The sequence below is a fragment of the Eleutherodactylus coqui genome, chromosome 13 (genome assembly GCF_035609145.1).
Source record: "Eleutherodactylus coqui strain aEleCoq1 chromosome 13, aEleCoq1.hap1, whole genome shotgun sequence".
Lineage (NCBI taxonomy): Eukaryota > Metazoa > Chordata > Amphibia > Anura > Eleutherodactylidae > Eleutherodactylus > Eleutherodactylus coqui.
The window spans coordinates 120205203-120218286 of NC_089849.1; the positions used below are offsets into that span (position 1 = coordinate 120205203).

General features: G+C 44.2%; 1 protein-coding gene across 1 annotated transcript in view; it reads left to right on the forward strand.

The window, feature by feature from the left end:
• LOC136587286 (cholesterol transporter ABCA5-like) overlaps positions 1 to 13084 on the forward strand; it is a 205783-nt gene that overhangs the window by 77821 nt on the left and 114878 nt on the right. The window contains exon 9 of the mRNA XM_066585834.1: positions 6166 to 6313. Within this exon, the coding sequence (XP_066441931.1) occupies positions 6166 to 6313 (148 nt within the window). The remainder of the gene's footprint in view (positions 1 to 6165; positions 6314 to 13084) is intronic.

Here is a 13084-nt window from a genome sequence, read left to right on the forward strand (position 1 = left end):
TTCAAAAGTCGTCTTATACACCGGTATATACGGTATATATGATCTAGAGGAGGGAATTGATGAGAAACTGATCAAATTTGCCGACGACACAACGCTAGGAGGGATAGCTAATACTAGGGAAGAGAGAGTATTCAAAAAGATCTAGAAAAGCTTGCACAGTGGGCAGCGACTAACAGAATGGTATTTAACAAGGAGAAATGCAAAGTCCTGCATCTGGGCAAGAATGAAGAAAGCACATACAGAATGGGAGGAATTGGTCTAAGCAGCAGGACATGTGAAAAAGACTTGAGTATACTAATAGATCATAGACTGAACATGAGTGAACAGTGTGATGCAGCAGCCAAAAAGGCAAACCTAATTCTGGGATGTATTAAGAGAAGCATAGAATCTAGATCACATAAGGTCATTATGCCCCTCTACTCTTCCTTAGTTAGACCTCATCTGGAATACTGTGTCCAGTTCTGGGCCCCCCCACTTTAAAAAAAACACAGACAAACTGGAGCAAGTTCAGAGAAGAGTCACCAAGATGGTGAGCGGTCTGCAAATCATGTCTTATGAGGAACAGTTAAAGGATCCGGGAATGTTTAGGCTGAGACTTAATAGCGGTCTACAAATATCTGAAGGGCTGTCATACTGGAGAGGGATCAGCCCTATTCTCATCTGCACAAGGAAAGACTAGAAACAATGGGATGAAACTAAAAAGGGAGGAGACACAGATTAGATATTAGACAGTGAGGGTGATCAATGAGTGGAACAGGTTACCATGGGAGGTGGTGAGTTCTCCCTCAATGGAAGTCTTCAAACAAAGGCTGGACAAATACCTGTCTGGGATGATTTAGTGATCCTGCACTGAGCAGGGGGTTGGACCCGATGACCCTGGAGGTCCCTTTCAACTCTACCATTCTAGGATTCTACGAAATGAGTTGATAATACGGACATAGATGGTGAAATAGCAAGTAGTGTCAGTGTTCAGAGGTAGCACTGGATTTGTAGAGGTGGGAGGCGGTATACCCAAATCGATTTTCCTGTTTTGGCAAAGCAGTAGGAACAGAAGACGTGCTCTGTTTATTCCTTGTGTATTGTAGATGTTACCCGGGTTCTCCATCTTGCTCAGTCACAACTTTGACAATTAACTGATCACAACTAGTCCTGGTGGGACCCTCCACAGCTTCACACAGGCATTTACGTACACAAAAATCTCACATGTAATACACAGACACTAGTACCCATTGATTTCAATAGGTTCATTCGCATTTTTGTAATTTGCGCACGCATTTTGGTCACACAAAAAAATAAAATAGAACATGCTCTATCTTTCTGTGTATTTGTGCACCAAAGATCCCCATAGAAGTCAATGGGGAAGGGGGGGGGAGTCTAATTAGCCATTTCAATCAGTGCATTTGTTTTCCTGCAAATGAACATGCCCTGTGGGGAGAAATAGTACAGTAGAGCACACTGCTATGTGCGTTTCAGTGCGCAAAACCAGAGCGCTGGGGTGCCTGCAATTGCGCTTATGCTTGCGTGAAGCTAGCCTAAGGGCTTAAACACATGGCTGAGTTCTTGTCATGTTTTGCGGCCGTGAGAATCACGGCAGAAAAACGTGGCAAAATTATACCATTGAGTTAATTGGTTTCGTTTTGACCATCGGGATTCTAGCAGAACGTGCCCTCTCTCTCTCTCTACCGCATAGGGTCTGACCTTTCTGCACGTATAAAAACTATCTTCCTGCTTTGTTTTTTGTTTTTTTTTAAACCCGTAGCAGCGAGCGTATTTGCGCATGCACCTGTCTGTTTTAGCCCTAATTGATCACTCTCCACCACCGAAGCATAAACCAAGTATTACCCAGTGCCCGTTCACATCAGTGGGTTTTGCATATAATGCGGGACAGGACAGGTCCGCCGCAGAGAGAGACGTTCTTTGTAACTGCTGGTCATGCTGGCCAAGAGATGAGGACCCTGAGCAGAGGACTGTCTATTAGCTCAGACTTCTGGAATAGAGTATAGAGATATTGAGTTTCTATGGTGGCGCTCAGCATTATCATATATGGAAAATTGCACTTCTACAATAACTACAGTCACTGCGGCTTCATTGTAGTTCTTCTACATTAGATCCCCCCAGCCTGTTCTCCCAGCTTCACACCTCCTGCCAACCTAAGTGTGTCGGACAGCGCTGGCACAATCCCTACCTTTACGTGAAACGTTCTGCGATCGCCTTCAGCTCCGCTCTCTTTCTCTGCAACACGAGATTTCATTCAACTGGCGAAAACCTAAAAAGCCGCACAGTGTGAACACGAAACTTGTGCAGACTTACTGCGGGCCATTATTTCATCAGATGCCATCTATTATTCAGTATCTGCCAGGATTACATCCTCCCCACTGCCGATACTAAAGCACTCAGGTCATTCTCTCTATGTGTAATCCTCAGCAATTCTTAATTACAGTCTTAATTATACAAGATTGGTTTTATGGGATTATGTCATAGACATGACTATGCTTCTGCGGTGGCTATAATATTGACACATACTTACATGCTTATATAGTTTCGAAAAGGAAACATGTCCATTATCTCAAGGGGAATATTTTTAACTAAAACCTTCTAATATAGGTTTTGATTAAACCCTTTTTTTTCCCGTTTCATCTCATTTTCAAGATTTATGCTTGCCGTCAGACAGCGAGACCATTCTTGTTTCCATCCAGTGACTAAAAACTCATGTAGTCCCAGTCCTGCTGTCAGCTGAGTGGTGGATATAGTCGTCCGGACTTAAGGCTGATATAGTTTACCTGCACTGCTACATTGTAGCAAATATTTGTACTGTAGATATACACTACCGTTCAAAAGTTTGGGGTCACCCAAACAATTTTGTGTTTTCCATGAAAAGTCACACTTATTCACCACCATGCGTTGTGAAATGAATAGACAATAGAGCCAAGACATTGACAAGGTTAGAAATAATGATTTGTATTTGAAATAACATTGTTTTTACATCAAACTTTGCTTTCGTCAAAGAATCCTCCTTTTGCAGCAATTACAGCATTGCACACCTTTGACATTCTAGCTGTTAATTTGTTGAGGTAAGCTTGTGAAATTGCACCCCACGCTTCTAGAAGCATCTCCCACAAGTTGGATTGGTTGGATGGGCACTTCTGGCGTACCATACGGTCAAGCTGCTCCCACAACAGCTCAATGGGGTTCAGATCTGGTGACTGCGCTGGCCACTCCATTACCGATAGAATACCAGCTGCCTGCTTCTGCTGTAAATAGTTCTTGCACAATTTGGAGGTGTGTTTAGGGTCATTGTCCTGTTGTAGGATGAAATTGGTTCCAATCAAGCGCTGTCCACTGGGTATGGCATGGCGTTGCAAAATGGAGTGATAGCCTTCCTTATTCAGAATCCCTTTTACCCTGTACAAATCTCCCACCTTACCAGCACCAAAGCAACCCCAGACCATCACATTACCTCCACCATGCTTAACAGATGGCGTCAGGCATTCTTCCAGCATCTTTTCATTTGTTCTGCGTCTCACAAACGTTCTTCTTTGTGATCCAAACACCTCAAACTTGGATTCATCCGTCCACAACACTTTTTTCCAGTCTTCCTCTGTCCAATGTCTGTGTTCTTTTGCCCATCTTAATCTTTTTCTTTTATTGGCCAGTCTCAGATATGGCTTTTTCTTTGCCACTCTGCCCTGAAGCCCAAAATCCCGCAGCCGCCTCTTCACTGTAGATGTTGACACTGGTGTTTTGCGGGTACTATTTAATGAAGATGCCAGTTGGGTACCTGTGAGGCGTCTGTTTCTCAAACTAGAGACTCTAATGTGCTTATCTTCTTGCTTAGTTGTGCAACGCGGCCTCCCACTTCTTTTTCTACTCTGGTTAGAGCCTGTTTGTGCTGTCCTCTGAAGGGAGTAGTACACACCGTTGTAGGAAATCTTCAATTTCTTAGCAATTTCTCGCATGGAATAGCCTTCATTTCTAAGAACAAGAATAGACTGTCGAGTTTCAGATGAAAGTTCTCTTTTTCTGGCCATTTTGAGCGTTTAATTGACCCCACAAATGTGATGCTCCAGAAACTCAATCTGCTCACAGGAAGGTCAGTTTTGTAGCTTCTGTAACGAGCTAGACTGTTTTCAGATGTGTGAACATGATTGCACAAGGGTTTTCTAATCATCAATTAGCCTTCTGAGCCAATGAGCAAACACATTGTACCATTAGAACACTGGAGTGATAGTTGCTGGAAATGGGCCTCTATTCACCTTTGTAGATTTTGCACAAAAAAACAGGCATTTGCAGCTAGAATAGTCATTTACCACATTAGCAATGTATAGAGTGCATTTGTTTAAAGTTAGGACTAGTTTAAAGTTATCTTCATTGAAAAGTACAGTGCTTTTCCTTCAAAAATAAGGACATTTCAATGTGACCCCAAACTTTTGAACGGTAGTGTACTTTACAAAGGATTGTCTAGACTGCCTGAGTTGTGAGAAGGACTACATTAGACCTGTTTTTTTTCTTTTGCAGATGCAAACAAGAATGTTCCTGTTTACTAACAGTAATCAGATCTAGATACATATAAAGGGTCAAAGCACGCAACGATTGTCGCTAAAACAACCGAACGACTAAGCAAATTGACAATTTTTTTGCATAAAATTACAGTACAGATAATGCCTTGAATCATTCCTGTTTCTCTCATTAGCTAAAGTAAACTCAGTATCAGTCGTTTGCTCAGGTGGAAGTGTGTTTATGCGAGGGATTATCTGGCCTGTAGGATTCCATTGTCTTCTCCCATCATGAGTCAACAATGCAAGGCAAACACAATGAGTATTTGGTTTATTCCCCTCAAGTCGTCAAGCTTCTCAAAATACTGAACAATTATCATTCAAATGGAACACATTTTGAACTGCCTGGCGACTATTTTTATGCCGTTTAAAAGTCGTCCATAAACGACAAGTGAAGGAATAGCGCACAACTGCCTGCGTTCACATGGAATGCAAATTTGTCCACATTATCACGCACATTTGTTCATTTGAATTAAGCTTGAGCAAAAATCGGTGCACGTAAATGGGCCTTAAGGCCGGGCCCACACAAGCAAGTCGGTATAGCATATTCTGAGCGTGTCTGTAACAATCTTAAATAGGAGGCCATGTTGCCGCTCACACAAATTGCACAGAATACACTTACAAGAAAAATCACAGCATGTTCCATCTTGGCACGTATTATGCGTGCATACACACCAAGATACCATGTTTCCCCAAAAATAAAACCCCATCCTATACAAAATTTTTGTCCCAAAAGAGGCACTATGTCTTATTTTTAGGGAATGTCTTATTTTACTTACATAGCTGGCTCAGTCCACTTCCCTCCTGCTGCTCTCCGTAGCTCCAGATCTTCGCCGTGCTTCTTGCCATCCTTGGCCGCCAACAGAAGATCACTTCCCGGTCACGGGATTCAGGAAGCGATGGCTCTGATTGGATCTCGAGCGGCATTTATGAATTGACTGAGCTCCTGGAAGCGGTATTTATTAATCCTGTAACCAGAGAGTGATCTTCTGTCGGCGGCTGAGGACTGCAAGAAGTGCGGTAAAGCTCTTGAACCCTGGAGAGCAGTGGGAGGGACATGAGCTGAGCCTGCTAGGTAATGTACTCCTTTTTTCTTTTAAATCTAATGTAGCTAGGCCTTATTTTCAGGGTAGAGCTTATACTTCATGCTTCCCAAAAAAAATCAGGTTAGGCCTTATTTTCAGGGTAGGTCTTATTTTCTGGGAAACGTACAAGGCGATGGGTGGCACGCAGCCATTATGCAATGTCATTGTGTGTCATTGCACACTACAAGATCTGGTCATTTGAGCCCGACCTAAGCGTGATATCATTGTCCAATGCCTTTCTTTGCAGTGTCTTCTGCACTGCAGCTTGACCACAACATGTGGAATCACCGGGTCATGTAATGCTTCTATGTACAAGAAAACACTTGTCATTTTCCCATTTCCAAAGTTTTTATATGCAGGAATGATAGTTTAATCAGTGACAGACTGTTGTTCATTTCCATATGGCAATTATAATGAGGTCTGGTTGATAACCTGGCTTCCTGCCCAGAGGATACATACTATTGTATAGAGTATTGCAGCATCTGAACTAATGCACGGATTTATGATACTTATGTTCTGTTTTGCAGGTCATGTTTCTAGAGGCCCACGGAAAAGGCGCCCAGCTATTTAACCTTAAGGATGGACCGTACCCGCTGATAATCACATTCATCTTCCTGGTTGTGGACAGCGTCATGTATCTACTTCTGGCCTCCTATCTGGATCAGATTCTCCCCAGTAAGACCTTATTGACTACATAGAACTACAGTAAATGATAACATTCTCTACATGGACCAGGCAGTGTTAAAGGAGTTGTCCCGCGCTGAAACGGGTTTTTTTTTTTTTTCAACCCCCCCCCCCCGTTCGGCGCGAGACAACCCCGATGCAGGGGTTAAAAAAGATCACCGGACAGCGCTTACCTGAATCCCCGCGCTCCGGTGACTTCTTACTTACCCGGTGAAGATGGCCGCCGGGATCCTCTCCCTCCGTGGACCGCAGGGCTTCTGTGCGGTCCATTGCCGATTCCAGCCTCCTGATTGGCTGGAATCGGCACGTGATGGGGCGGAGCTACACGGAGCCCCATTGAGAAGATAAGAAGACCCGGACTGCGCAAGCGCGTCTAATTTGGCCATTAACGGCGAAAATTAGACGGCAACCATGGAGACGAGGACGCCAGCAACGGAACAGGTAAGTGAATAACTTTTGATAACTTCTGTATGGCTCATAATTAATGCACAATGTACATTACAAAGTGCATTAATATGGCCATACAGAAGTGTATAGACCCACTTGCTGCCGCGGGACAACCCCTTTAACATGAGGACTTGTGTTGTATTCATTTCATCCCCACAGGGGCTTAAAATGTACTTCATTTACTGAGAACTTTAGTGTCTAAGATGACTGTAGGCTGACAACTGTTGTTCAGGAATAATCATCTGGTATACAGCCAGGCGCTCCGAGCGGGGTATGCAGAACAAAGTTGGGCCGCTGTTTTCTGCATACCCCCCCCCCCTGTGTTTAGGGAGCAGGATACAGCTGAAACAATAGTATCAGCTGTATCCCGCTGTGAATCCCTGATAAGGTTCATTGTTCTCTTTCAGCACGCTGAAAGACAACGATGAGCGACGGCTTAACGAAAACGGCACGATGTCAGTGCAGTTACAAAAAACGATTATCGTTCAAAAGATTCTTTTGAGCAAATTTTAAGTGATTGTCATTGTATCTAAATCAGCCTTAACCCCTTAGAAAGTCAAGTCAAGATATATCCAGCACTTTTTCGTATACTAGTAAGGGCTCACTCCAATGGGCGCATGTTGCCTGCCTGTAACAGGAGTAATAAATGGTACTAAAAGCCCATTGTATTCTATAGGGCCGCTCACACTTCTGTTTATTTTACGCCGCATTCAGTGTGTGAAAAAAAACCAGCATGTCCTATTTTGGTGCATGTTACACATCAATGCAGGTTATGGGGATTTCACATATGCAACAAATACGTATGTGCACGCATATTTGCTGTGTACTGCGTAATATGCGGGACACATGCCCGCTTCTGTGAGCCCTTACTTTGTAAATACATTACATTACTTATCTTGTACTGACTCTGAGTTGCATTCTGTATTGTGCTTCAGAGCTGTACTCACTATTCTGCTGGTGGAGTCGCTGTGTACATACATTACATTACTTATGGATCTCGAGTTAGTCCGTTTTATACTCCAATGCCGGACTCACTTTTCTTCTGGTTTCTAATGGGCGTAGTAGTCGCTGAGCTATTACAATGCAGCGGGACAGCTACTATTACCTATGTGAAATAACCACAGTGCTTGTGTAGAGATATAATTTCCCAGAGCGAAAATCACCAGACCAGCACCTGACAATACTCTAAGGTCTAATTCACACGATTCTATACACGCAGCTATTTAAAAAATGGCGACCATCTGAAGTATTGGGTTCCAATGTATTCATTCAGATGAATGATATTTGGGTCGCATAAAAAAGCTGTGACAGGAAAAAATAGCACATTGGCAAACAATTGTATACCGCACATGAAAATGAAGTCTTGCCCTATGTTTAGCTGAGATACGCTGGAAGCTCCCATAAACTTCTATGGGAGCTGAAAAAAAGGGAGGGAGAAGGGAGTTTAGTTGCGTCAAACGCTGGGAAAAGAAGACAGCCGGCTCTATTTAAGCATTAGCAGTCATTCCGAGGATTTCTGACGACCGAGGGATTTCTGTGCTGCAGCGTATTTTTTCGCCAATACGCAGCAGCCGACTGCGTGAAAGGACGAGGAAACGCGGCTAAAGCTCTTGACTTGATCGCGGATATTCCTCATTTGTGCGATTTTTAGCAGCGATCGGCCAAACATGAAAATGTATATTCAAAACCCCTCAGTCCCATGTAACAGCATGCTGAAACTGGATGAGAGTCGTCCAGTCGTTCAGTTTCAGCATGCTTAAAATCCCAAATGACCATCGCAGTCATTCAGTACTGCTGACCACTGCTTACAGTGACTGAAGAGGGACGGGGGGAGAGCGGGGAGAGAACTCTCCTCCAGCCGCCCGCCTCCCTGCCAGCCGCTCTGAGCAATCCAGCGATATTCGCTCCTGTGTAAAAGGGCCTTAAGTTTCAATAGGATACATCAATGAGGTTAGACTGATGGGCTGATTTTGTGTGTGACCGAACAATCAGCAATAATTGGCTGTACTCAGGGACTTGGGGCCATAAAGGATTGCAGCCAAATAGCCCATCTTCCCTTCTGAGCCATGCCGTGGGCTCAGACAGCAGTTTACCTCCACATATTTCTGTACTTGCGTGGATTTGGGTAGCAAATTGTAATTTTTTCCCCTTCTATTGGCCCTGAAACGTTTGGGCTAAAACTACATTTTATTAGTAAAATCTTAACTTTTCATTGTTGTTGCCCAATGTTAAGAAATTCCACAAAACACTTGGGGAGTCAAAATGCTCACAAACCCCCTTGATGAATTCTTTCAGGGGTGTAGTTTCCAAATTGGGGTATTTTTCAGGAGGTTTCGGAGGCTTTGGCTCCTCATAGGTTTTGCAAACCTCAAATGGTGCCTGGAAAAACTCCTGATGAAAAGGAGGCCCCAAAATCCACAAGGTGCGCTGCCGTTTCTGAGGTCTGTGTTTGGTCATGTTGCACACTAGGGCCGCAGTGTAATGCATATAGTGTTTTGTTTCTCTGATAAATCTAGCTGTGTTACAGAAAAATGGTTTAAATTTGAGTCTGCATAAAAAAATGACACTTTGTAATTCCACCTCCACTTTGTTTTAGTTTTTGTGAAACACATAGTTTTTGCGCTGCTAGGAGCACACAGAACGCGCCTCCTATAGAAACGTTCAAATGAAAGATTTTTGAAAGCGCAAAATCCTCGCATCCGCCATAGATAGGACATGCGTGGCTACAATGCCCACATCTAAGGTCCGTGCTGCGTGAAAAGCTAGGACCTGACCCATCATGGTACGTGCTTGCCAGGAGTTTCCATTGACTCCCATGGGAGCAATAGTTTATGGAAACTCCTGTACAGGAAAAGAAGATTCCCCACTGCTTACAGCAGGACATTTAAAACTTGCTGCCCCGAAGCACATTTTACATGTTCCACTGTAAACTCCTGTTAGTCCCCACGGGGATGATGGAACTCCCTGAGGGCCACCTTAATCCCCGTGGGGCCTAATAGGAGTTTTGCAGCGGGAAATTTAAAATGTGCTTCTGGGCAGCACGTTTTAAATGTCCTACTGTAAGCAGCAGGGTTTTCCTCCTGGGCGAATTGCCCAGCAGCGGGGGGGCAGTAAGGGATTCCCTCCACCTCTTTCCCCAAGGGATTTCCCTATGGCGCTGGGAGAGAGGGGGGCAGGGGTTGGGGGGATCCACCTCTCTAGCTCTACCACCTTTATGTTCGCTATGGCAATCCCTATGAGACACTATGTAGCCCTGCCCCCTTTCTCTAGCCCCACCAACTCTTTGTTTGCTATGGAGACATCCCTCTGGGATTCGCAGAGCAGGGAGATAGTGAACAGGCTATGGGTTAATCCTCCATAGCAGGGAGAGAGAGCGGGTCTATGGGGGATTAACCCATAGCCCCACTCTGTCTCTCCCTGCTATGGGGGATTACCCCATAGCCCTGCTCTGCCTCTTCCTGCTATGGGTTAATCCCCCATAGCGCTGCTCTGTCTCTCCCGCCTATGGCTTATTACCCCATAGCCCCGCTCTCTCTCCCTGCTATGGGGAAAATCCTGAAGCCCTGCAGGGCTTCTTCTTTCTCCTCCTGGAGCAGCTGCGCTTTGTAACGCGCAGCTGCTCCAGTGAATGGGCGATTTTCATGCGCATAAAGCTCAGTCTTCTGCATGAAGCATTGCCCATTCTCGCGATCTTTACAGCTCTCTAGCCGCAATCTTTTTGCGCTGCTAGCTGTGCGAAAACTATGTTTGTCTGAAAGAGCCGAAAACAAATGTCCTATTCTCGACCGGGTGTCCATGTGTTAACTGCAACTGAGAATCTCATACACAACTTTTAAATCATCCATGTGCATAAAGCCTAAGTCTAAATACCAATTTCAATACTTTGAGGGGGGCGATTTTTAAAATGGGGTGATTTCTGGTGGGTTTCTAATAAGTAGTTCCTCAAAGACATTTCAAAACTTAATTGGTCCCGGGGCGTGGCCTGATGCAGCGGAGGAAAGTCGAGTGAAGGATAGCTCCGCTCTAAAGACCCACAAAAAGCGACTTTAAGCGACCCCAGCCTTCTCAGAACGCGCAGAGAAACTCATCACACCCTGGAGAAGAGATGCCGAAGAGAAGGAACTCAAAAACACCACTTACCAAGGTGTCGGACTTCTTCTCCTCTCGGGGCCCGGCAAGACAGCAGCGCAGCATCCAAGATGGCGCCGCTCCGAGTGCAAGCGCCGGAGCCAGCGGAGAGGCGCTGCAATCCCCTACACATCTCCCGGAGGGAGCGATCCCGCGGGCTGTCAGCAGAGAGAAAGCGCGGGGGAAGCAGCCAAGAGAACCCGCTCAGGAGAGGGTGAGTGAGGAGAATGAAACACTGCAGGTTAATGAAGCAGGTACACCCAAAATGGCGCTGAGCTGCTCTCAATCACCATCTATCTCCCAACGCTCCTCCCCCTCCACCAGCCCTGAGAAGCAGAGACCCTGTCTTTCTCCTTCTTCTAGTACATGCCAACAAAGGCTACAATTTGGGGAAGAGCTAATTATGAATGTGCCATCTTCTGACGCTCCAGCCTCAGAAGAGTTCATAAAAAATATGATACTAGCTCTCCACAGCTCCCTGCAAAAAGACATCCATGCCCTATCAACCACAGCTAATAAATCTATACATGAGCTGGAAGCCCGCGCTGACCACGTGGAAACTAAAATGGGCGAAATTACAGCTTCACATAATAGCCTAATTGATGCCCACTATACGTTAGAGGAGGAGCTAGAGATTGTAAAAAACAAGCTAACTGATTTAGAAGACAGGAGTAGGAGGAACAATCTAAAGATAAGAGGCATTCCTGAAAGTGTTCCTCAAGCGCAATTAAAACAGTTCCTCGTCAAACTAATAAAATCAGCTATACCCAATGTTAATGACCGGGACTGTATAATCGATAGGATCCACAGGCTAGCCAAGCCAAGTTTCCTGCCGGATTCTGTGCCACGGGATGTAATTGCTAAGCTGCATTTTTATCACATAAAAGAGGAACTGATGCTAGCGGTTAGACAGAACCAATCTCTACCACCTGCATTTGCCAACATAAGTCTATATGCGGACTTATCACAATCTACAATAAGAGCAAAAAGAGCCCTTTCGCAGATAACAGCATCCCTACGTGCAGCGAATATTCCATATAAATGGGGTTTCCCAACAAAAATACTAATTCACAGAAATAATGTTATGCATGTCATCTCCTCCCTGGAAGCAGGAGAAAAGATCCTAAAGCAGTGGAACATTCAGATACTGGACGTGACACAGCCGAGCAAGCTTCCCAATCCCAAAAAAGGATCCAACAGAAGGGCGTTGCCGTCCACTCCGTCAAGAGATGAGTTTACCAACCCGCTGTAAAAAGCACCGTTCTGAAGGACTGATTTCATAGAATATGTGAGTAACTGATGGGTTTTATTCTACAAGGCGGACTTTTACCCCCCATCATTTACCAGGTTAACCCTGATAATTTGCAGAATTTCTTCTGTTATGTGGCACAGATCTTGATTCTAGCGTACAATGACCAACTGAGAAAGACAAAGTCTAGAAAAAGACCTGTGGCCGTATTTCTATGTTATACAATTTATGTTATGTTTGTTTTTTATAATGCCAGTAAGATTTCTCACACTATGCTATTTTTAAAAAAATACCATGTCTATTAGGATACTCTCGCAAAATGCCAAAGGGCTTAACACTCCATTTAAAAGGGCAATGATTTGGAGAGATGTAAGAATGAACAAGGTAGATGTACTATGTGTACAGGAAACGCATTTTACTGAACTTGCGTCATCCAAATTCACGAATAAAGCTTTTCCCCAAATTTTTTCGGCTACTGCCCAAAACAAAAAACATGCGGGTGTGACTATAGCCTTTAAAGAGGGTTTTCACTTTTCTGTAGAAAATCAAATAACTGACCTGAAAGGGAGATACATTATTTTACAAGGGACGCTTAATGAAACCCCCCTCACTTTAGCCAATATCTATGCCCCCAATAGTTCCCAAATCTCTTTCCTAAATAAAATAATGAAAAAAATTAGAAAAATCCAAAAAGGGAAATTAGTTATTTGTGGAGATTTTAATATCATACCGAACAAAGATACAGATTCAACAGCTGGACACAGGACAGCTCCCACCTTACAACCGTGGCTACATAAGGAAGGCATGTACGACACCTTTAGGTGCCTCAACACCTCATCCAGAGAGTTCACTTTTTTTTCACCTAGATATAAAACATTTTCCCGTATAGATTTGGTGGTAGTAGATAGGTGGACACTTTCTTCCATAACAGACTCTTC